General features: G+C 43.7%; 1 protein-coding gene across 1 annotated transcript in view; it reads right to left on the bottom strand.

The window, feature by feature from the left end:
• SCARB2 (scavenger receptor class B member 2) overlaps window positions 1-24,261 on the bottom strand; it is a 75,117-nt gene that overhangs the window by 14,829 nt on the left and 36,027 nt on the right. The window contains exons 4-7 of the mRNA XM_045993844.1: window positions 23,125-23,313; window positions 16,843-16,934; window positions 10,686-10,805; window positions 7,382-7,551 (exon numbers count right to left, since the gene is read on the bottom strand). Of these exons, the coding sequence (XP_045849800.1) occupies window positions 7,382-7,551; window positions 10,686-10,805; window positions 16,843-16,934; window positions 23,125-23,313 (571 nt within the window). The remainder of the gene's footprint in view (window positions 1-7,381; window positions 7,552-10,685; window positions 10,806-16,842; window positions 16,935-23,124; window positions 23,314-24,261) is intronic.

Below are 24,261 nucleotides of genomic sequence, written 5' to 3'. Positions count from 1 at the left end.
TTCATGAGAATCAGCTGGAGCTCATGTTAAAAATACAGATTCTGGGCCCTAGGACATCTATTTCTAATGACTCTTCAGAGAATTCCCAGGCAAGGCCAGGTTTAGGAGCCAGTGCCACGGGAGAGAAGGAATGGGAGGTAGACTACTGACTTGAGACTTACCCCAAAAGGATATTTTTTTTTCAAGCAAATTAGATAAGAGGGCAAAAGTTAGCACATTACTTTATTTAGGAAAGAGGGGTTACAAAATTTCTCAAAAGAAACTTTAAAGAGGAATTGTAGCCTAAGAAGTATCACAGCATGGACAGGAGAAGACCCTATGTTCTCACAGGGATTTGCTCAGAGACAAAAAGTTTATAAAAATCATTTTACCTCTCTGAACCCTGCTTTCTATGATTATAAAAAGATTATAAAAGATTATAAAAAGAGGCCTCTGGATGCCTATCTAGTAAGAACACTGTGACTAATTATGCAATATATGATTGTTAAAGTTAGTTCTCAAGATGAAGACAATGCTTTGTCAGTTGTACCAGCCATAATTCTGCCTCATTCATGGAAAGGAGCAGAATAGTTCAGACATTCAGAGACACTGGGAAATTTGTAGTCAGGTATGCTAAGCAAAATAAGTCAATCAGAGAAAGACAATTAAAATATGATCTCTCAGATATGAGGAATTTGAGAGGCAGGGCAGGGGGTTTTGGGGAGAAGGGAGGGAAATATGAAACAGGATGGGACTGGGGAGGGAGACAAATCATAAGAGACTCTTAATCTCAGGAAACAAACAGGGTTGCTGGGGAGTGGTGGGGAGGGATAGGGTGGCTGGTTGATGGACATTGGGGAGGGTATGTGCTATGGTGAGTGCTGTGAAATGTGTTAGATTCATGATTCACAGACCTGTACCCCTGAAACAAATAATACATTATATGTTAATAAAAAAAACCTCTGTATTGATATCATAAAATTTTTTATTATTTTAATTCATATATAATGTATTATTTGCTTCAGGGGTACAGATCTGTGATTCGTCAGTTTTACACACTTCACAGCACTCGCCATATCAGATACCCTCCCCAATGCTGAAATCATCATAAATTTTAACAAGATATGTACTTTCTCATTATCAAGTTCTCCACTTTCTCGTTTAGCATTGTTATGAACATGAAATCAGTTAATTTCCACATATTAACTACATGTATACACGTAAACCACTTAGAACAATGACTAGCTGAGGGGCGCCTGGGTGGCTCAGTGGGTTAAGCCTCTGCCTTCAGCTCGGGTCATGATCTCAGGGTCCTGGGATCGAGCCCCACCTGGGGCTCTCTGCTCAGCAGGGAGCCTGCTTCCTCCTGTCTCTCTGTCTGCCTCTCTGCCTACTTGCCATCTCTCTCTCTCTCTGTCAAATAAATAAATAAAAATCTAAAAAAAAAAAAAGAACAATGACTAGCTGAACAATGACTACTATAAGTGCTTGGTAAACATGAACTATTATTACTATTAAGACTTCTAAACTACCACCTAGAAAGAACATAACATGACATTCTAGGAATAAAAAGCATAACACAAGAGAAAGAAGAAAGGAGCAGAGGAACTACAAAATTGTCAGAAAACAATGAACACAATGGCAATAAGTTTATAGTTATCAATAATTATTTATTTTTTAAAGATTTACTTATTCTAGAGATAGTGAGCGTGTGTGTGCAGGGGTGGGGCAGAAGGAGAGCAAAACCTCAAGGAGACTCTGTACTGAGCCCAGAGCCTGATAAGGGGACCAGTCTCACATTCTTGAGGTCACGACCCAAGCCAAAACCAAGAATCAGATGCTAAACTGACTGTACCACCCAGGTGCCCCTCAGTAATGACTTTAAATGTAAATGGACTAAATTCTCCAATCAAAACGCAGAGTGCTCAAATGGATAAAAATACAAGACCCATCCATATGCTGCCTAAAGAAATTCACTTCAGATGTAAAGACACATACAGACTGAAAGTACATGGAGGGAAAAATGTTCCATGTAATTGGAAATCAAAAGAAAGCTGGGGTAGCTTTAGTTACATCAGACAAAATAGACTTTAAAACAAACACTGTAAAAAGAGACAAAGGAGCGCATTATATAATGATAAAAGAATCAGTCCAACAAGAGGATATAACATTTTTTTAAAGATTTTGTTTATTTATTTGACAGAGAGAGATCACAAGTAGGCAGAGCAGCAGGCAGAGAGAGAGGAGGAAGCAGGCTCCCCGCAGAACAGAGAACCCGATGTGGGGCTCGATCCCAGGACTCTGAGATCATGACCCAAGCTGAAGGCAGATGCCTTACCGACTGAGCCATCCAGGTGCCTCAAGGATATAACATTTTTTAAAAAAGATTTTATTTATTTATTTGACAGAGAGAGACGTAACAAGAGAGGGAACACAAACAGGGGGAGTGGGAAAAGGAGAAGCAGGCTTTCCGCTGATCAGGGAGCCCATGTGGGCCTCAATCCCAGGACCTTGGGATCATGACCTGAGCTGAAGGCAGATGCTTAACGACTGAGCCACCCAGGCATCCAGGATATAACATTTGTAAATATTTACGCACCCAACATTGGGGGCATGTAAATATATAAATATTAACAGACCTAAAAGGGGAAACAGATAGCCAAACAATAATGGCAGGAGTTTGTAATACTCCACTTACATCAACAGATAGGTCATCCAGACAGAAAATTAAAAAGGAAACATTGGCCTTAAATGACACATGAGACCAGATGAACTTAGATACATAAAGAACATTCTATATAATAGCACCAGAATACACATTCTTCTCAAGTGCACATGAAACAGTTTCCAGGACAGATTATGTGTCAGGATAAGTCTTAAAATTTTAAAAAGACTGACATTACATCAAGCATTTTTTCCTACACACAATGGTATAAAACTAGAAATCAATTATAGGAAGAAAACTAGAAAATTCACACATATGAGGAAACGATACAACATGCTCTTGAGCAACCAATGAGTCAAAAAAGAAGTCAAAGGAGAAATCAAAGAATGTCTTGGGATGAATGAAAGTGAAAATACAACATATCAAAATTTACGGAATGTAGCAAAAGGAATTCTAAGGCAGAAATTCATGGTGGTATATACCCATCTCAAGAAACATGAAATTGTCAAATAACCTAAGTTATTTGAAAAAGAAGAAAAAATGAAGCCCAAAGTTAGAAGAAGCAGGGAATAACAAAGATCAGAGTGGAAATAAATGAAATAGAGACTAAGAAGATAATAGGAAAGATTGATGAAGCAAGGAGCTGGTTCTTTGAAAAGATAAAATTGACAAACTCTTGCTATGACTCCTCAAGAAAAAAAGAGAGCTCAAATCAATACATCAGAAATGAAAGAAGTGGTGGTACAATTAATACCACAGAAATACAAAGGCTCATGGGAGACTACTATGAACAATTATACGCCAACAAGCCACCTAAACAAAATGTACAAGTTCCCAGAAACATAACCTTCCAAGACTGAATCTTGAAGAAACAGAAAATCTGAATTGATCAATTATTAGTAAGGAGATTGAGTTAGTAATCAAAAACTTCTTACCAAACAAAAGTCCAGGATTAGATGGCTTCAGTCATGAATTCTACCAAATACTCAAAGAAGAGTTAATACCAATCCTTCAAAGTATTCCAAAACATAGAAGGGCAGGAACATTTCCAAGCTCATTTTCACAAGGCCCGTGTTACCCTGATACCAAAACCAGACAAGGACACCACGAGAAAAGAAAATTATAGGCCAATATCCCTTAGGAACATACGTGCAACAATACTCAACTAAATATTAGCAAACTGAATTCAACAATACGTTACAAGGATTGTAATGAAGTGGGATTTACTTCAGGGATGCAGAGATGATGCAACATTTGCAAATCAAACAACAGGGTATACCACATTAACGAAGTGAAGGATAAAAATCATATGATCATTTCAACAAATGCAGAAAAAAGCATGTAACAAAATTCAATATCCATTATGATAAAAACTCATGATAAAGTAGGTATAGAAGGGACATCTCTCAACCTAATGAAGGTCATATACAACAAGCCCACAGCTAACATACTCAACAGTGAAAGCCTGGGGCGCCTGGGTGGCTCAGGTCATGATCCCAGGGTCCTGGGATTGAGCCCCACATCGGGCTCTCTGCTAGGCGGGAAGCCTGCTTCCTCCCTCTCTCTGCCTGCCTCTCTGCCTACTTGTGATCTCTCTCTCTCTCTGTCAAATAAATAAATAAAATCTTAAAAAAAAAAAACAGTGAAAGCTTAAAGCTATTCCTCTAGAATCAGGAACAAGGGAAGGTTGCCTATCTTTGCCACTTTTATTCAACATAGTATTGGAAGTCCTAGCCAGAGTAATTACTCTGGCAAGATAAAGAAATAAAAGGCATCCAAATTGGTAAGGAAGAAGTAAAACTGTCACTATTAGCAGATGACATGACATCATATGTAGAAAACCCCAAAGACTCATGACACATGGGTGGCTCAGTGGATTAAACCTCTGCCTTCAGCTCGGGTCATGATCTCGGGGCCCTGGGATTGAGCCCCAGATCAGGCTCTCTGCTCAGCAGGGAGCCTGCTTCCCCTTCTCTCTCTGCCTGCCTCTCTGCCTGCTTGTGATCTCTCTGTCAATAAATAAGTAAAATCTTAAAAAAAAAAAAGAAAAAGAAAAAGAAAACCCCGAAGACTCTATCAAAAAACTGCCAGAACTAAAAAACAAATTCAGTAAAGTTGCAAGATTAAAAAAAAAATCAATATATAAAAATCAGTTGTGTTACTATAACACTAATAATGAATTCTCAGTAAGAGAAATTAAGAAAATAATCCCAGGGATGCCTGGGAGCTCAGTCGGTTAAGTATCTGCCTTCGGCTCAGATCACGATCCCAGCGTCCTGGGATTGAGACCCGCGTTGGGCTCTCTGCTCAGCTGGGAGCCTGCTTCTCCCTCTGCTCCTCCTCCTGCTTAGGTTCTCTCTCTCTCTCTCCCCTCCTCTCTGACAAATAAATAAAATCTAAAAAAAAAAAAAGGAAGAAAGAGAAAATAATCCCAGTCACAATAACATTAAAGGGAATTAAATACCTTGGAATAAATCTAAGCAAGGAGGTAAAAGACCTGTACACTGAAAATTATAACAGGAAAGAAATTTAAGAAGACACAAATTAAAACAAGAAAAAGACACAAATAAATGGAAAAGATATTCCATGTTCATGGATTGGAAAAATTAATATTGTTAAAATGCCCACACTATCCAAAGCAATTCACACATTCAATGCAATCGTTGTCAAAATTCCAAGGCATTTTTCACAGAAATAGAATAAACAATCCTAAAAACTGTGTGGAAACACAAAAGACCCTCAAGTAGCCAAAGCAATCTTAACAAAGAAGAACAAAGCTGGAGATATCACACTCTCTGATTTCAAACTATATTACAAAGCTATAGTAACCAAAAGAGTACAGTATTGGCATAAAATAGATACGTACGTCATTAGAACAGAATAGAGAACCCAAAAATACAACCCAGGCACATGTGGCCAATTAATTTATAACAAAGAAGCCAAGAACACACGATGGGGAGAAAACAGAGCCTTCAATAAACGTCAGGAAAACTGGACAACCACATGCAGAAGAATGACGCCGGACCACTATCTTACACCACACACAAAAATTCACTCAGAACGGATTAAGGTCTTGAATGTGAGACCGAAACCATAAAACTCCTAGAAGGAAACACAGGCAGTAAGCTCCATGACATCAGTCTTGGTGATGGCTTTTTGGATCTGACTCCAAAAGCAAAGGCAACAAAAGCAAAAATAAACAAGCGGGACCACATCAAGCTAAAAAACTTTTGCACGGCAAAGGAAACCATCAATAAAATGAAAAGGCAACCTACTGAATGGGAGAAAATGTTTGCAAATTATCTACCTGTAAAGGGTTAACACCCAAAATATATAAAGAACTCACGTGATTCAAGAGCAAGATAATCTAAACACTCCAACTTAAAAAATGGGCAGAAGATCTGAATAGACTTCTTCCCGAAGAAGATATACAAATGGCATGAAAAGATGCTCAACATCATTAATCATCAGAGAAAAGCAAATCAAAACCATAATGAAGCATCACCTCTCACCTGTCAGAACGGCTAAAATCAACAACACAAGAAACCACTGGTGTTGGTGAGGATGTGGAGAAAAGGGAATCATTGTGCATGTCTGGTGGCAATGTCAATTGGTGTGGCCACAATGTATAGAAAATATCTACAGAAATGATATAAGGTCCTCAAAAAATTAAAAATAGGGGCACCTGGGTGGCTTAGTTGGTTTAGAGTCAGACTCTCGATTTTGGCTCAGGTCATGATCTCAGGGTCATGAGATCAAGCCCCGCATCAGGTCCCATGCTTGGGGCAGAGTCTGCTTCAGATTCTCCCACTCCTTCCCCCTCTGCCCTCTTCCTGCTTCTCCCTCTAATAAATAAATAAAAATAAAATCTTAAAAGAATTAAAAACAGAACTACCATACAATCTAGCAATTCCATTTCTGGGTATTTACCCAAAGAAGATAAAAACTAATTTGAAAAGTTATATGTACCCTATGTTCATTGCAGAATTATTTTCAATAGCCAAGATATGGCAATAACCTAACTGCCCATCAATGGGTGAATGAATAAATTCACACACACAGACACACACACTCAGTGGAATACTACTGAGCCACAAAAGGAATGAAATCTTGCCATGTGGAACAACATGGACGGAACTTGGGGGCATGGTGCTAACTGAAATGAATCAGACAAGGACAAGTATCTGTGATCTCACTTCCACGTGGAATTTAAAAACAGCACCAACAACCAACCAAGCTCATAGAAACAGAGAGCAGATCAGACGTTGTCAGAGACGGTGGGGTTGGGGGAAAGCGGGTCAGCAGATGCAAATTTCCAGTTAGAAAATAAAGGTCTCGGGGATGACTACAGGTAACTGTACTGCATACTTACAGCTTGCTAAGAGAACAGGTCTTATCAGCCTTTGTCACAAGAAAAGCATTTGTCTTTGTAACTATGTATAGTGACGGATGTTAACCATACTCATTGCAGTGATCATTTTACAATATATACAAATACTGCATCATTAGATTGTATACCAGAAACTAATGCAATATGTCAATTATACCTTGTACTTCTTTAAAAACTAGCAATGAAGAAAAGCCAGTAGTTTTTTACCATTCTACAGCCATATTATGAACTATTATTCTGGAAAGGTCGGAATCTCTCTTTCATGTGGGCTGCCAGCATTCCTTGCCGAGGAACGTCAGTCCTGCGTCTGAGGCGCACAGGATCATGTCCCTCCCCGGGGCCCTTACCGTTCTTGCAGATGCTGATGTTCAGAACTCCCGAGCCCAGGCAGTTTCCTTTGGGCACACAGAAGCCGGCATTGTCCGAGCTGTTGGCTAGTATCTCTCCAGGCACCTTATAGCGGAAGGCGGGCAGTCCCTGCACACTCTCGAAGTCACTGAACGTTATGTACACTGATCTGGTAGGAGGGAAGGAGGAAAGAGCCAGTGAGTTAACAACTGTTCTCAGGCACAACGTGGCTCAAGTCCACGGGGTACAGGCGGGCAGTGAAGACGCAAAAGAAAGCTTGAAAGGAACTCAAGCTACTTGGTGTAGAAGAGAAATTATCAGGAGAGAAGTTTAAGAGGCAGCAACGGTAGTAACAGCGACACCAGGCCAAGGGGGGAAAAATGAGTGGTAGAAAATGAAGAGGACATTCAGGATGGAGACTCACACAGAAAGAAATCGAAGCGTCGTCTAGACCAGCATGGACATGAGTCAGTGTGGACGGAGCAGAAGCAAGGGGGAGGCAGGGACAAAGCGGAAGATGAAAAGGTAGCAAAGGGCCCTGGGACCATGGCCAGAGCAGAAGGCAGATGCTGAACCAACCAAACCATGCAGGAGTCCCTGTGTAACACTCCCGACTCCAGTATAACACTCCTGATCCCCTATAACACTCCCGATTCCGGTATAACACTCCCGATTCTGGTATACCACTCCCAATTCCGGTATACCACTCCCGACTCCGGTATACCACTCCCGACTCCGGTATAATACTCCCAACTCCATATAACACTCCTGATTCCGGTATAACACTCCTGATCCCGGTATAACACTCCTGATCCCCTATAACACTCCCGATTCCGGTATAATACTCCCAACTCCGTATAACACTCCTGATTCCGGTATAACACTCCTGATCCTGGTATAACACTCCTGATCCCCTATAACACTCCCGATTCCGGTATACCACTCCTGATTCCGGTATAATACTCCCGACTCCGTATAACACTCCCGACTCCAGTAGAACAATCCCGGTTCCAGTATAACACTCCCAGTTCCAGTATAACACTCCTGATTCCAATGCCTCCCTGCGTCCTCAGAGGTAACCGCTGTCCTGAACTTGGGGTCTATCCTCCCCTTTGCAGGTCTTAATCCTTTCACCAATGTGCCATTCGTAAACAATGCGCGGCCCGGTTTGCTCTACTGAAGTGTTGTATAAACAGCACACCATATCCTCTTCCTGTAATTTGCTTCATTCAATATTACATTATTAAATTTATATTTTCAGTATAAGATATATTGTATTTTAAATCTTTCTGGTATCCCATCATATGGCTACACCACAATTTATGTTCTCCTTTTTAGAGCGCCTTAGGTTGCTTCTGATTTTCCACTCCTAAAACCACACTGCGATGAACTTTCCCGTGCATGTCTCCTTACAGGTCCGCACAGGCGTTGTCCAGGCCAGGGAGCTGATGCAGAGCAGAGAGACATCGTGGCGTCTGCGTGTCCTCAGCTTTACTAACATTGTCAAATGGCCCATCAGAAGTGGTCGTGTTGGGGGCGCCTGGGTGGCTCAGTTGTTCAGTATCCGCCTTTGGCTCAGGTCATGGTCTCAGGTCCTGAGATCGAGCCCCGCATCGGGCTGCTCCCTGCTCAGTGGGGAGCCTGCTTCCCCCTCTCCAGCTCCCCCTGCTTGTGTTCCCACTCTCGCTCTATCATAAATAAATTTTTAAAAATCTTAAAAAAAAAGTGGCTGTGTCAGATAAGAACATGTTTCCTCTGCACCAAGTCTTTTAAAAAGCCTCCTATGGGGGTGCCTGGGTGGCTCAGTGGGTGAAAGCCTCTGCCTTTGGCTCAGGACATGGTCTCAGGGTCCTGGGATTGAGCCCCGCACTGGGCTTTTTGCTCTGCAGGGAGCCTGTTTCCTCCTCTCTCTCTGCCTGCCTCTCTGCCTGCTTGTGGTCTCTGTCTGTCAAATAAATAAATAAAATCTTAAAAAAAAAAAAGCTCCCTATGGCACGTCTAGGTTGCCTCTTTGCACTCAGTGCATTCCATGGCATTTCTGACCCTTCTGTCCTTCCACAGACACGTACGGTCAAGGGTAGGCATCCAGAGGGGGACTGTGGTGTCCTGTGGGGGAGCACGTGTCCTGAGGCACGAGCAGCAGGGACGGAGCGGCGGGGGCCGATGCCAGAGCTCTTTCTGGGGAGACATCAAAGTGGACGCAGGAGCAGGGGGAGATTTATGATGCCACCGCTGTCCCTGGCAGGGCTGGTCGGCCAGGCGCTGCAATCGTTTGAGCCACGGAACCCCAGGACAGCCATTCTTCAGAACACCGGACTGACAGTGTCTCATTGAGACTAAGCCCCCACTTGGGATTTTGAGGAGCTCCATGAAAGGCTTGCGGGATAAGTGGGGAGGATGTGGAGACGGGGCAAGTCAGCCGTTCGTTCAGGCAGTTTGGGGTGATGGGCGGAGAAAGGGCAGGGGCTGATGGGGGACGGGAATCTGGATGGAGAGTGGGATGCCTTCCTCCCAGAGAGAAGCCAGAATCATGAAGGAGCAGGGGGGAGAGAGGGAGAGCTTACAGGCAAGTGGGAGCAGGTACGATGTAAGGGAAGCGATAGCTCAGCAAATGCGGCAAACTTGAACTAGAGACAGCAGTTTGAGTGATCTGCGTAGCTGACCGCTGACTGGTATCATGCTGGACAGCGCCTGTTCTAGTCACAAGAGCCGCCTCTGGACACGGTCCGGCGGGCCCTGGGCGAAGCGCTTCACTGACAGTGACCATCGGTGCCGAGGACAACTTCCGAGGCAGGTAACTGTTTCTATCTTTGTTTCACAGATGAGGAAAGTGAGGCACAGGGTGGCTGAACCACCTTCCCAAGGTCGCAAAGCTGTAGGAGTTGGAACTGGCGTTCAAATCCACGGGCACAGCCACGCTCTGCAGCCCGGACCGTGAACCGCAACGCCAACCGTCTCTCAACACGCCACCAGCATTCGTCAGGGATTTTTTTTTTAAGATTTTGTTTATTTGACACAGAGAGAGAGAGACAAGGAGGGGGAGCAGCAGAGCAGAGGGAGAGGGAGAAACAGGCTTCCCGCTGAGCAGAGAGCCCGACGCAGGGCTCGATCCCAGGACCCTGGGAACATGACCTGAGCCGAAGGCAGATGCCCAACCATCTGAGCCACCCGGGCATCCCAGTATTTGTCACTGATTAAGCAGAAATGCCCAGGCCTACAGAGGGCCTATATTCCTATATATTCCTATATTCCTCACCCTTTTGGTGGTCCTGCCATCAAATAACTTATCTGGAAAGTTCTTACCTGCAAAATTCCGATGGGAAGACATAAAGAATTTCCTCTTTGTCTATCAAGGGGTGGAAAGAATCTCCATCCGTTCCATTGATCATATTACATCTGTCTGTTGTCCACCAGTCAAGGGACCTGTGATTGAGGGGCACAAGGAAGAGGAGACTATCACATTCGATTTTAGATCTCTACAGAGGGTCGGGACTTTTCAAGCCTTAATTGGGAGCCAGCTACCCACAGAAGCTTATTTATATGCAGACAAGGGGGGGACTCTCGTTAGGGATTGGATCAAGAGGGTCGGCACCCAATCCCTGAATCCATCCTGATAGAGGCAACGTCTAAAAATCCCTTTTCCTTCCTGCAAAAAGGAATATCCTATGTAGCAGTGGAGAAATAGCCATGTTCTTAAAAGAGTGATTCAGTCAGCATGCACGATAGCCTTGTTCAGAGCTAGTCACTCACAGCAGAGTCCAGGATAGGAATGATCGGCTCTTGAGGACGGACTTGAGATGGCAGAGTGTGGGAGGACCTTATGCTTGCCCCGTCTCTCAAACACAGTTAGCTAAACAGCAAATCACTCAGAACACCAGGAAACCAACCTGAGGACTGAGAGAACAAACTGCACAACTAGAGGGAGAAAAGAGGTCACGTCATGGAAGGTAGGAGATGTGGGGAATGTGATATGGGGAGAAAAGAATCGCCAGTGCTGAGTGGAGGGGGTCCCTGAACACAGAGAGAGAGAGACAGAAAAGGGGTACAGGCTTCAGGTTATCACACAAGAAAAACACTTCCCCAAAACCGCTGATGGGGAAAACGAGAGGGGCTGATAATCACAAGTTTTTACAAGTCTAAAGTTTTAGAATTCTGCACCATCGCCTGGGTGAAGCCTCGCGGGCTCAGCCGTGCTCCTGTGGGGAAGGAGGGCGGAGGCCCAGGAGCAGACAGTGTGGTCGGAGGACCCCTGGGTGGCACGAGGAGAGACGGCTCCCCTTCTTGCAGTGCACTTGGGAGGTGTGGCATTGCCTCTCCAGAGACAAAGGAGGCAGCAGGTGCCCGTGTGCTGTCCTGTTCGTTAGCACAGGAGCAGAGACACCTGCTGCGGGTCACTAACCCGGCCGCGGGCTTTTTACTGTGCTTTACTGTAAACTCCAAGCCCCTGCGCGTGCGTGCGACTGCCCTTCTGGGACAAACTGGCACCAGCTGCGGTGTGGCAAGACCCTCCCCCAGAGCATCAGTGCCCGTCTGTGCCATGCTGGGTCCCTAAAATTTGGAGTTTTGGAACCCAGCTGGCGGTCCCGAGATAAAATGCCACAGTGCCACCAGGTGGGCAGATGGCTCAGACACTGACAAGGTGAAGGCAGGGACGTGAAGGAAGTCTGGGACAAACGAGGGGAGAGTGTTTGCTCTTCTTGGAGGCTTCCTGAACAGCGGTGGGCGCGCATGCCCCTCTTTGGGGGTGAGAGAGCGGGCTGCCACCAGTTTTCGCCCCTGTGGGCACAGACAGACTTCAGTGAGCAGCACCACACCTGCAGCGGAGGCTCGAGCTGCTTACAGCAAGTCCCCCTGCACTCCACAAGTGCTTCTGAACCAGGGCAGGGGTGCCTGAGAGTCCGAGCAGCAGGGGGCCGGCCCCCCAGAGGACCAGCACAAATCCCCCACGCCCACCAAGTCTACTGACCACAGAGCGCTGCAAAGCTCCAGCTCCAGGGGAGACAGGGTCTAGCCCCTCCTAACAGGCAGAACAAAACACACCTAGTTAAAGCTCAGTGCACACTGGACAAGGTCCAAACAGTCCCCACTGCAGGCAAGGAGACACCCTACAGAGGCCTGACCTGAGGAAAAGAGCAGCCAAAACACAACATCAGAGTGCGCACAGCACGTAACAGAGACACCTCCTGAAGCTCCAGCCCCTGGACAGTATAGGACCTCCTCTTAATATAGCCATTATCTCAGAAGAAGAAACATAACAGGCTTTCATAACACAGAAGACAGAGACCTGGACAAAATGCCAAGATGAAGGAATTCATCTCCAATAAAAGAACGAGAAGAGTTCAGAGTCAAGGAACTAATCAACACAAATATAAGTAATATGCTTGAGCCAGAACTTATAAAACAACCACCATAAGGATACTAGCTGGGCTAGAGAAAAGCATAGAAGACATCAGGGAGTCCCTTAGCACAGACATAAAAGACCTAAAAACTAGTCAGGGCAAAATTAAAAATGTCATAACTGAGATGCAAAACCAACTGGATTTAATGATCACAAGAACTAAAGAATCAGAGGGGCAAACACGTGATATAGAAGAAAAACAATGAAGCTGAAAAGAAAAATGTTGGATTATGAACACAGACTTAGGGAACTCAGTGACTCCATAAAGAAGGGAGGGAAAAAGGGGTAGAAGGTTTATTTGAGCAAATTATATCTGAAAACTTCCCTAATCTGGGTGGGAGGGGGAGAGACATCTAAATCAAGGGGGCAGAGAGCACTCCCACCAAAATCAACAAAAGTTGTCCAACACCAAGACATGTCATAGTAAAATTTGCAAAATACAGAGATAAGGAAAAAAAATCCTGAAAGCAGTAAGGAAAAAAATAAAAACCAAACCAAGCCTACAAGGGTAGATACATGATTTTTCCTAAAGATCTGTCCACAGAAACTTGACAGGCCAGAGAGAGTGGCACGACGTATTCAATGTGCTAAAAAGGAAAAATACGCTGCCAAGAATACCTTATCCCACAGGCCCGCCATTCAGAATGGAAGGAGAGATAAAGAGTTTCCCAGACATGCAAAACTAAAGGAGTTCAGGACCACTAAACCAGCCCTGCAAGAAAGATGAAAGGGGACTCTTTGAGTGGGAAAGAAAGACCAAAAGCAACAAAGACTAGAAAGGAACAGAGGAAATCTCGAGAAACACTGAATTTATAGGTGATACAACAGCACTAAATTTGTATCACCAACAATCACTCTGAATGCAAATGGACTAAATGTGCCAATCAAAAGACACAGGGTATCAGAACGGATGAAAAAATAAGACTCATCAATATGTTGCCTACAGGAGAGTCTTTATTTTATTTTATTTTTTCTGTGCATGTGACATTTATTTATCTATTGATTTCTTCTGTAGTTGTTTATTTATATTTATTTCTTTATTATTATTTAAAATTAACATATGATGTGTTGTTGGTTTCAGAGGTAGAGGTTGGTGATTCATCCATCTTATATAATACTCAGAGCTCATCATATCACATGCCCCCCCCTTAATGTCCATCACCCCCTTACCCCATCCCTCCACCCCTTCCCCTCCATCAACTGTTGATTTCTTTCCTATGATTAAGAGTAAGAGACTCATTTTGGACCTAAAGACATCTGCAGATTGAAAGTGAGGGGATGGAGAACCATTTATCGTGCTAATGGACATCAAAAGAAAGCTGGACTGGCCATATATGAGACAAACTAGATTTTAAACTAAAGAGTGTAACAAGAGATGAGTAAGGGCACTATATCATAATAAAGGGGTCTCTCCAGCAAGACATAACAATTATAAATATTTATGCCCCTAATGTGGGAGCACCCAATTAAACAAATAAATTAATAACGAACATAAACTCATTGATAACAACACAGTAATAGTAGGGGACTTTAACACCTCATTTACAGCAAAGGACAGATCATCTAAGCAGAAAACCAACAAGGAAACAATGGCTTTGAAAGACACACTGGACCAGATGGACTTAATATATATATATAGAGAAAAGAATAGGGAATACATAGAGAATATATTATAATATTACATTATATAATATATTATATATATTACACATTAGATATATATTAAATATAAGCTATCTATTAGATATTATCTATCTGTATATCTATATATCTATATATTTATATATAATTATATAAATAATATCTAATATATAATATGTCTAATATATATTAAATATTATATAAAAACATATCGATGTTTTTATATATAATATGAATATATTTTTTTACCCTAAAGCAGAAGAATATATATTTTTTTGAGTGCAGTTAAGAAATGGGCAGAAGACATGAGCTTTTCCAAAGAAGACCTGCAGATGGCTAAGAGACAGATGAAAAGATGGTCAACATCACTCATCACTGGGGAAATACAAATCAAAACCAAGATGAGGTATCACCTCACACCTGTCAGAACGGCTAAAATTAACCACACAGGAAACAGCAGATATCAGAGAGGATGTGAAGAAAGGGAAACCTTCTTACACTGCTGGTGGGAATGCAAACTGGTGCAACCACTCTGGAAAACGGTATGGAGGTTCCTCTAAAAGTTAAAAATAGAACTACTCTACCACCCAGAAATTGCACTACCGGGTATTTACCCAAAGGACACAAAAATACAGATTCAAACGGACACAGACCCCCCAATATTTATAGCAGCATTACCAACAACAGCCAAATTAAGGAAAGAGTCCAAATGTCCACCAACCGATGAGTGGATAAAGAAGAAGTGGTACACGTATGTACCATGGAATATGACCCAGCCGTAACGGGAACGAAACCTTGCCATTTGCAATGATGTGGACGGAGCTAGAGTGTATTATGCTAAGTGAAATAAGTCAGAGAAAGACAGATACCGTATGGTCTCACTCATGTGTGGAATTTAAGAAAACAAAACAGTGAATATAGATGAAGGGAAAAATAAAGCAGAGGGAGGCAGACCAGAGGGGACTCCTAACTACGGAGAACAACAGGGCTGCCGGAGGGACGGGCTAGAAGGGGAATGGGCATTAAGGAGGGCACTTGGGGTGAGCACTGGGTGTCGTATGTTTAAGTGTTGAATCACTCTATTGTACACCTGAAACTAATGTTACACGGTAGGTTAACTAACTAGAATTTCAGTAAAATTGCCCCGGAAATTAAAAAAGGAAATTTAATAAAACAAGGTTATTAATTATTTACTATAAACAAACAAACATTTTGTTTATATTTTGCTTACAAAGAATGTGAAATAGCACAGAAGATGGTGTTACATGTTACAGAATTGGTAGTTAGTGTTCTGTTTTGGAGGAGAAGACACAAATAGCTTTCAATTTTGTCAGAAAAATATTGTTATATGTGAACCATGAAAATCTGAGGGTAGAATAGACATAAATCAGAAAAAAAGTCCAATATACCAAACACTATATCATTATATTATAACTGTATCAGTAATTGTGATACACATTTAAAAGGATTACACTGTGCTATTAAAAGATTAGAAAGAAAAAAACAGAGTGAGTCCAAAACAAAATCCACTTTCAGTAAATCTCCCTGGGGCCAGTCCCCTGGCCATCCATGTTCCCCCTCCAGGGGCAACACTGTTTCCAGCTTCTCACATATTCTTGAAGGGATCTGACCTATTTTGAGGTGTGTGCACACAGATGTATGTTTATGTACACAGATATGGGCGCTTTTTAAAATTTAAATAGACTTTTTATTTAAAAATAGTTTCAGATTTACAGAAAAGTTGCAAAGGTGGTACAGAGAGGTTCCCTTATATTCCACAGCAGGTTTTTTTGCCCATATTTCTGGGAAGCTTAGATGTAAATTCAATGTTCAAGAACAGAGTTCCCCTTACTTCTGTCCCTGAAGAATTACCCTCCTTTTCTCTCCAAGGTTTCTAATTCCTCTGATTTAAAGTATCCTGGCTTATATGTAGCTTTACTGTACGCTGTCTCAGCAACTTTTTAGAAGTAGTTTAAGTTATAAATGTTAAAATATATTTCTGGAATACCACGATGGTGAACTCACACGAATTTTTACCCTTAAAGAAAAACACGTGAACAATCCACAATCACTAAATTAAATTAAAAAGAGAAACTCTTCCCTCTCCCCCCAAAACAAGTGGTTTTAAAACATTTACGCTGTAGCTACACGTCATGCAATGACCACGTGGAAAGTGAAACTTTTCCCTGCTCGCAACGCAGCCTCGCCGTGAGCAGTCTACAAAGTACTGATATTTAATTCATAGTGTGCTGCCCCAATCTTGATTTATACAATAGTAACTACAAAGAGATTTTACATATTTATAGAGCTTTCATGCAAAAAAAATGACAGTGTTAATATTTTTTGAAATAATATATAAATGGACATTCAATTTAAACAGAAATTTAAAAAATAATTACACTAGTAAATTGTTACACTTACGTTTTTCCATTCCATTCCACAATCTTTGAAAAGTTAAGGTAATTGTCTTCTCCGGTTAGAAAAACATAGTCTCCGTCATTAGTCCCATTTTTCTGAAAATGAGTGAACAGGATCATTTTAAGAAACCATGATTGTTAATTTTATGTGTCATCTTGGTAGAATATGGTGCCCAGTTGCCTGGTCAGACACTAGTCTAGATAGTGTTGGATTTTGTAGATATGATCAATATTTAAAATCAACTGGCTTCAAGTAAATTACCAGTGATAAGGTGAGTGGATTCATCTAATCAGTTGAAGGTTTTTAAAAACAAAATCTGAGGTTTGCTGGACAAAAGGAATTCCCAATTATGCAATTTAGAAATCTTGCCTGAGTTTCTAGCCTGCCAGCCTGTCTTATGGATTTCAGACCGGTCACCTGCTGCCCTCACCATTGCATAAGCCAATTCCTTAATATATAGAAATCTCTTAGGTAGATACTATAGATATAGGTAATCGATATCGATTAGATCAGAATCCTACTGATTCTCTTTTTCTGGAGAACCCTAACAATACAGGAACTGAGAAACTTAAGCTTCACGAAACCATCCTATTTGGGTGTAATTGTTACATAAGACTGAACCAGGAATACGGTGACTAATTGACTAAATACCGTATTAATCATATTATTACATATGGTTTTAAAAACTAGGAGCCCAATTAAATAATGGAAAAAGGATTTGAAGAGACATTTCTCCAAAATATTTGAATGGCCAACAAGTACATGAAAAGATGCTCAACACCATCAGTCTTCAGGGAAATGTAAATCAAAGCCACAATACTATTTCATACCCACCAGGATGGTGATAAAAGAAAAAAAGGAAAATGGGGCGCCTGAGTGGTGTAGTCAGTAAAGCGTTCAACTCTTGGTTTCAGCTCAGGCCATGATCTCGGGGTCGTAAGATCGAGCCCCGTGTCAGGCTCCGCTCTCATTGTGGAGTCTGCTTGAGATCCTCTCTCCCTCTCTCTCTGCCACTCCCATTCATGCTCTCTCTCTAACAGAAATAAATCTTAAGGAAAATAACAAACATTGGTGACGATCTGGAGAAATGGGAGCCTTCACACACTGCTGGTGGGAATGGAAAACAGTGCAGCTGCTGTGGAAAACAGTTTGGTGCTTCCTCAGAAAGTCAAACAGAATTACCATAGGACCCCAAATTCTACTCCCTGTATACCCAAGAGAATTCCATTCCAAGGTAGATAGCCAACGTCCCTACAAAACTTGTGCACAAATGTTCAGAGCAGCATTATTCTTAAGAGCCAAAATGTAGAAAGAACCCAAACACCCAACAACTGATGAACAGATAAGCAAAGTATGGTCTATGCGTAAAACAGAATAGGACTCAGCCGTAAAAGGAATTAAGCGCTGATACCTGCTACAACGTGGATGAACCTGGTAAACGTGATGCTAAATAAAAGCCAGACACAAAGGTGGGATATTGTACGATTCCACGTACAGGAATGTCCAACTTGCATATGAATGTTCAACTCCCAGAGACGGGCCCACCAGAGGCGGTGCCTCCTGGCCCCATATGTACAGCGGGCATGGATGTTGAGTTTTTTAAAATTATTTTTTGCCCAACAAAGCCAAGCTCCATTCCCAAACCCCCTTCCTCTCTCGCTCTGAAGAAGCTCCCACACAGAGCCCTGACTGTTCTCCTCTCTCAGCCGGGGCCAGCCTGGCCACTGCTGGCCAGCACCCACAGTCCCAGCCAGCACCCCAAAGGGTTGCGTACATGTGGGGGGGGGATTTCTTGTGTTCCGTCTCAAAGAAAAAACATGACCTTACTTCTCTTTGCAGAAGCAAAAAGAAAACCAGAAAAGACACAAACCTTTTAACTATTAAAACATGTCTATAGATTTGCAGGCACATCCATAGAGACAGACAGAAAGTAGATCAGTGGAAGGGGAGAAATGGAGGTAACTACTGATTATGTGGGTTTTGGGGGGAGGACGATGAAAATGCTCTAAAATTACCTAGTGGTGGTGGTTGCACGATCTTGTGACTACACTAAAAACTGCTAAATTGTCCACTCTAAAATGGTGAATTTATGATACGTGAATTTATCTTCATCACAAACAGTGAGAGAGTGCAAGTCCAAGTCCAGGACCCTGTTATCCAGCAGTTCCAACAGAAGAAACTAGCATTAATGTAGCCCCTTTTCCAAGTAAGCTTTCTTCACCTGCACATTCTCTCCAAGTCACAGTTTAAAAAAATGTGAAGTTTTAGGTAATCGATATAGATTAGATCAGAATCTAATAAAATAAATTAAAAAAAAAGTTTTATTTATTTATTTGAGGGGGAGGGTGTACAGCAGAGGGAGCGGCAGAGGGAGAGGAGGAAGCAGGCTCCCGCTGACCAGGGATCCCGATGCGGGGCTCGATCCCAGGACCCTGAGATCCTGACCCGAGCCGAAGGCAGAGGCTTAACCCACTGAGCCACCCAGGCGCCCCCCACACACACTTTTTTACTTAACATATTTCCCCTGTTACCAGAAGTTCTTCAGAGGTATAATTTAATGACTCCACAACATTATGTAGAAATAATTAATTATTCTCTTATTACTGGATATTTAATTTTGAATTTTTTTGCTACTACAAATAATATCGTATGAATATCTTTATGCTTAAAAGTACTGTCAGGGGCGCCTGGGTGGCTCAGTGGTTTAAGCCGCTGCCTTCGGCTCAGGTCATGATCTCAGGGTCCTGGGATCGAGTCCCACGTCGGGCTCTCTGCACTGAAGGGAGCCTGCTTCCCTCTCACTCTCTCTGCCTGCCTCTCTGCCTACTTGTGATCTCTCTCTGTCAAAATTAATAAAATCTTAAAAAAAAAAAAGTACTGTCAGTACTTCTGTCTCTACACAGACCCACAGAAATAAAATCACTAGAGAAAAGAGCACCAACATCTTTAAGCCTTTTGATACATTTTATCAAGTTGTTCAAGGTCAGCCCGCTAGAATGTGGTGGAAATAGCAGAGTCAATCGGTTTACATTCCCCAAGTTGCTTTTGTTAAGCTCTGCTAATTAGATGAACCCCAAAAGAACAAGGTTTCTTATCTCTTTTTGCATTTCTCTACTCCCCGAGGTTGAACCCTTTTCTCACATCATTCAGCTCTGCCTTAAAAAAATTCAAACCCTTTGTGAATTCTCTTCTCGTGTGTTTTGCCTACTTTGGTTCTTGTTTCCATCACTTAACATAATTGCACCAACTACATCAATATATCAACTCGGTCCACCTCCATAACGGTCACATCGTGTTCCCCACATAAGCTTCAAGTGACTTTAAGATATGAGGGCAAGGACGCTTTAGGGAGAGCAATGTGAACATCATACCAACTTAGAGAAAATTCAAATACTCTGCGTAAAAAAATGCCGGACCACCAATTTTATAAAAAACTGAATGGGTGCTGATTCCTAAAGTCCTCCACTGAACTCAGATAGGGGCTAATAAGCAAAGTAGAAAAGCATTTAATGTTTCACAGTAATTCAGAAAGGGTCCTCCCCAGCTGTTTTCTGCCGGAGAGTCAGACACTGCATGAGAATGCTTCTCTCTTGCTGGAACCTTTGTTCTTTGAGGACAAGCAGGAATAAAGAGGTTTTATGTTGTCCTGGCACGGATGTGCTCTGGGTGCAAGGAACATATTACTGCGGGAGACGGAGGGGGACCCTGAATTAGGACCACCACAGTCCCACCACGATCGTAACGGAAGCTTGACCCCCGAAGGACAGGCTGACGTCTCAAAGACACTTTCTGACAACTAGAATTTTATACACCCCAGAACCCACCTCCAGTGGGAGGTGCGCGCGCGCTCTAATGCCAAGAACAGAGATGCCCTAAAATCAATGGGTAAAACCATGCTGATTGGCCCTGCAAAATGCGATGTGAGCATCTGATATTTAACCCGGTCCTTCTTCTTCGAAGCTCTGTGCCAATGTCTGCACCACTCATCCCGCTTGTCCTCGCACCCGGTCCCTCCGCAGTAATCGTCCGGCTGTCTCGTCACTAGAGTCTTTGGAGGGAGAGCGCTCAATGGCCGGGTACATCCAAGGGGAAGGCTCCCACAAGCCCACCAGGGGTCAGGAAAGATTTCGGCCAGACTCAGGCGGCAGCAAAGGAATGGGTGCCGAGGGCGGTGCGCCTCCCCCCACGCAGCCTGTCCCGGTCTTCGGATGGATGGTGGCGCAGGTGTGAACGTCCGTGCAATTGGCTGAAGAATCCGTATTTGACCAGAGCAGATGACAAACCGACCAGAGACACTGCCTTTTCCCCAACACCACCGCAGGCAGTGTATCTGGGGCCCAGATGGAAAGATTCACCGTCACTCAGATGAATTCAGGGTCCCCTCTGGAGCCAGTCACGGGGGCAAAGGACAGCGTCTCCTGAAATGTGTACTCTGATTTATGGTTTGCAAAGCATTTTTATGGACTTCTCACTTAGGCTTGCAAAACAGCTTTGGAACGTGGACACTTGTAGCCTTAAGTCACACATGATGAAATCAAGGTTCAGAAATAGCGCCACAGTTATGAACTGAAAAAGTCAGAACGTCAATCCGGGCCCTCTGTTTGCAGCTCTTGTGTTCTGTTCCTGGCTGTGGGAGACCCACGCCACATGCCAATCTACCTGAGCAGTGGGACAGGGCTTTTCTCTAGCGGGGCCCTGTAAGGAGACGGTGGCGTCTGCGAGGAGTGCCAAAGAGCAAGGACAGAGAAAGGAAGAAAGAAAGAAAGACATAAAACAACACATCCTTGCCTTGGGAAAGCAAATAATGCCAATTTCTTAACCAGTCCATAAACGTGGGTTCCATTTTAAAGAGATACAAAAGGATCTTAGTTACAAGTCTGATGAAGTCAATGATATAAAAACAAAAAAAGGAGGCTATAAAATGGAAAGTTGCCTAAAAAATACTGAGGTCTTAGGACAGGATTTACCTGGCAGGTGGACGGAAGTCACTGCGACCCAAAGGGCCTTAAGGAAAGCTTTGCTGAGCCACCTGGGTGGCTCACTCAGCTAAGCACCTGTCTCTTGATTTGGGGTCAGGTTGTGATATAGGGTTGTGAGCTCTGAGCCCTGAGTCGGGCTCTGAGCTGGGCGTGGAGACTGCTTGCGTTTCTCTCTCTCCTTGGAAGTTCTCCTCAAATTTTTTCAAGAAGGGAGGTCCAGCCACAGTTTAAGAAGAAACTGGTGCTTCCTCTGGTCTTATGGAAGCTGGGATCCTACCAGATGGGATCTTCTAGGGAGCATTCGTCAAGCTCACCCAGAGCGAAGGATTCAGGCTCAGCCCAGCCCTAGTCCCAGGACCCCCAACTCTTACATAAATCATGTTAAAAACTTTTTTACTATTTTGTTTGGATGGTGTCCAAGTTTTGTATATCCTTGATGGCACAGGGGCAGTATTATCAGCCTTTGCCACAGACAAGGAGGAACATGCTAGAAGGTGACAGGATAAGAGTGAGGTTCTTGCGTAGTGAGAACCAGGGAATAACCACAAACTTAAAGATGAGGAAATGCATCACAGTCTCAGACCCCAACCTTCATCTAACACTTTCTTCTTAAGTTTGTCATTACCAACCTCTCACTCTCCGTTTCACATAGGTTTTTGTTTTTGATTTTGATTGTTTTTTTTTTTTTTTGGATGGAGGGAAGACAGATTTCCAAAATTCCTTTGAACTTAAATGCATCTGAAACTCAGGCAGCAATAACAAATAACATATGCTTTGAACAGTAATTACCTGAAGGCCGATTTTTTTTTAAGTCAAAGTGAGTAAAATCTGCCAGAAACCACACAAAATTCCACTTACAAGCATAAGAAATCACAGATGAGCGACACCGTTTCAGATCATCCAGACTCTTTGGTGAACGGCACATCTGAAAGTGTGCCATGGAGCCACCATCCCTTGTGGATTACACGCTTCTGTTGAGTTTATTTGTCCCTGTCAGGTGACGCATGGGCTGGGTGGAGACTTGGCCTTGATCCCTGGGAATTAGGACCCTCCTGATGAGGGCACAGTGACTATGTATTTTTCATAACTGCTCATTCAAAGTCGGTGCTGGTAGCACGTTGAAACTGTGGGAGAAGCATTTTTTTCCCCTAAAAATTAAATACTTTCTTATTTTTTACAAACTCTACAAGACCTAGAACGCCAGGTCTTCTTCTGGAAGAAGCCCAAAGCGAAGACGGAATCTGGCGCGCAGTGTCCCCCCCACACCAGCTGAATAAAGAGCTCCTGAAAAGAAACATCAACTTACCCCATAGTACAGGCCAAAATAGGGCGAGATCTCCGGCTTGAAGACGTTGATGAGGGACAAGATCTCGTCTTTGTAGCCCCAGAGCAGCTCGTGCACGGTGTGGGTCACGAAGAGCGTCTGCTGGTAGGCCTTCAGCAGGGCCTCGATGAGCTCCCGCAGGAAGCGGAGCTGGGCCCACTCCATGGCCGTCTGAGGGGCACAGGCAGGTTCAGCGGGCAGAGCCCCCGCCCCTCCCCCACCCCGCCCCTCCCCCCAGCGATCCTAGGGCCCCTCCCTCCGGCAAAGAGGGCTGGAAGCGTAACAGTCGATGCTGAGAGCGAACAGCCGCAAAGTCAGCCAGAAAGAGCCTCCGGGGCTGCGTGTGCAAGAACAAGACCCTTCAGGTCCCGTCCCTTCTGGGCACTGGGGGTTCTAAGTGTGAGCTCTGCACGCCCGCCTGCAGGGGGCTCGGGTCCCCTCCGCGCCACACGCTTGTCACCGCGCTGGCATCTCCGGCCACGAGGTGGCGCCGCCGCCCCTCTGAGCCGGACCCGCCCCGAGGCAGCGGGACGAGGTCAAATCCAGGCTCTGGCCAGGTCTGCGTCCTGGGTCCGCCCTGAGTGTCCCGCGGCATGGGTCGCCGCCACCCAGGCAGAGTGGGAGCGTCAGAGCGGGCTGCTGTAGGCGAACAGGGAAGTGGTCCCCTGGATCTCCTGCATCCTTCTCAGATGGGCTGGTCCCTGTAACTGAGCCCAGGGAAATCCTGCTGGGCTGCGCTCAGCCCCCAGTCCCTGCTGTTTATTAAGGGGGGGAAGTCAGTATGTATTGTGGGAATTTAAAAAATCTAAGATCGAAACCTAAACTCAGAAGTGGTATGCCAACTCTGTTGCTGGACCTTCCGAACCAAAACAAGGGGCACATAAATCTTTTACAAATGATTCACTCTCGGCCCCCATCAAAAAAAAAATCCCTATTTTAAAAATCCCTATTTATCTGCACAAGAGCTGATCCTGAACACATAGCAAGAAAACGGGGGGGGGGGGGGGGTCCTAAAATTTGCATTATGTCACCATTTGAAAAGATCTGTCTTTGAAGCATTGAAAACATCTTTGAGAAGATGATGTCACCATTTGAAAAATCTCAGGAAAGAGTCTCAGA

This window comes from Meles meles, chromosome 2 (assembly GCF_922984935.1).
Source record: "Meles meles chromosome 2, mMelMel3.1 paternal haplotype, whole genome shotgun sequence".
Classification (NCBI taxonomy): Eukaryota; Metazoa; Chordata; class Mammalia; order Carnivora; family Mustelidae; genus Meles; species Meles meles.
The sequence above is the reverse complement of the archived record's forward strand: the minus strand, read 5'-3'. Positions and strand labels throughout refer to the sequence as shown.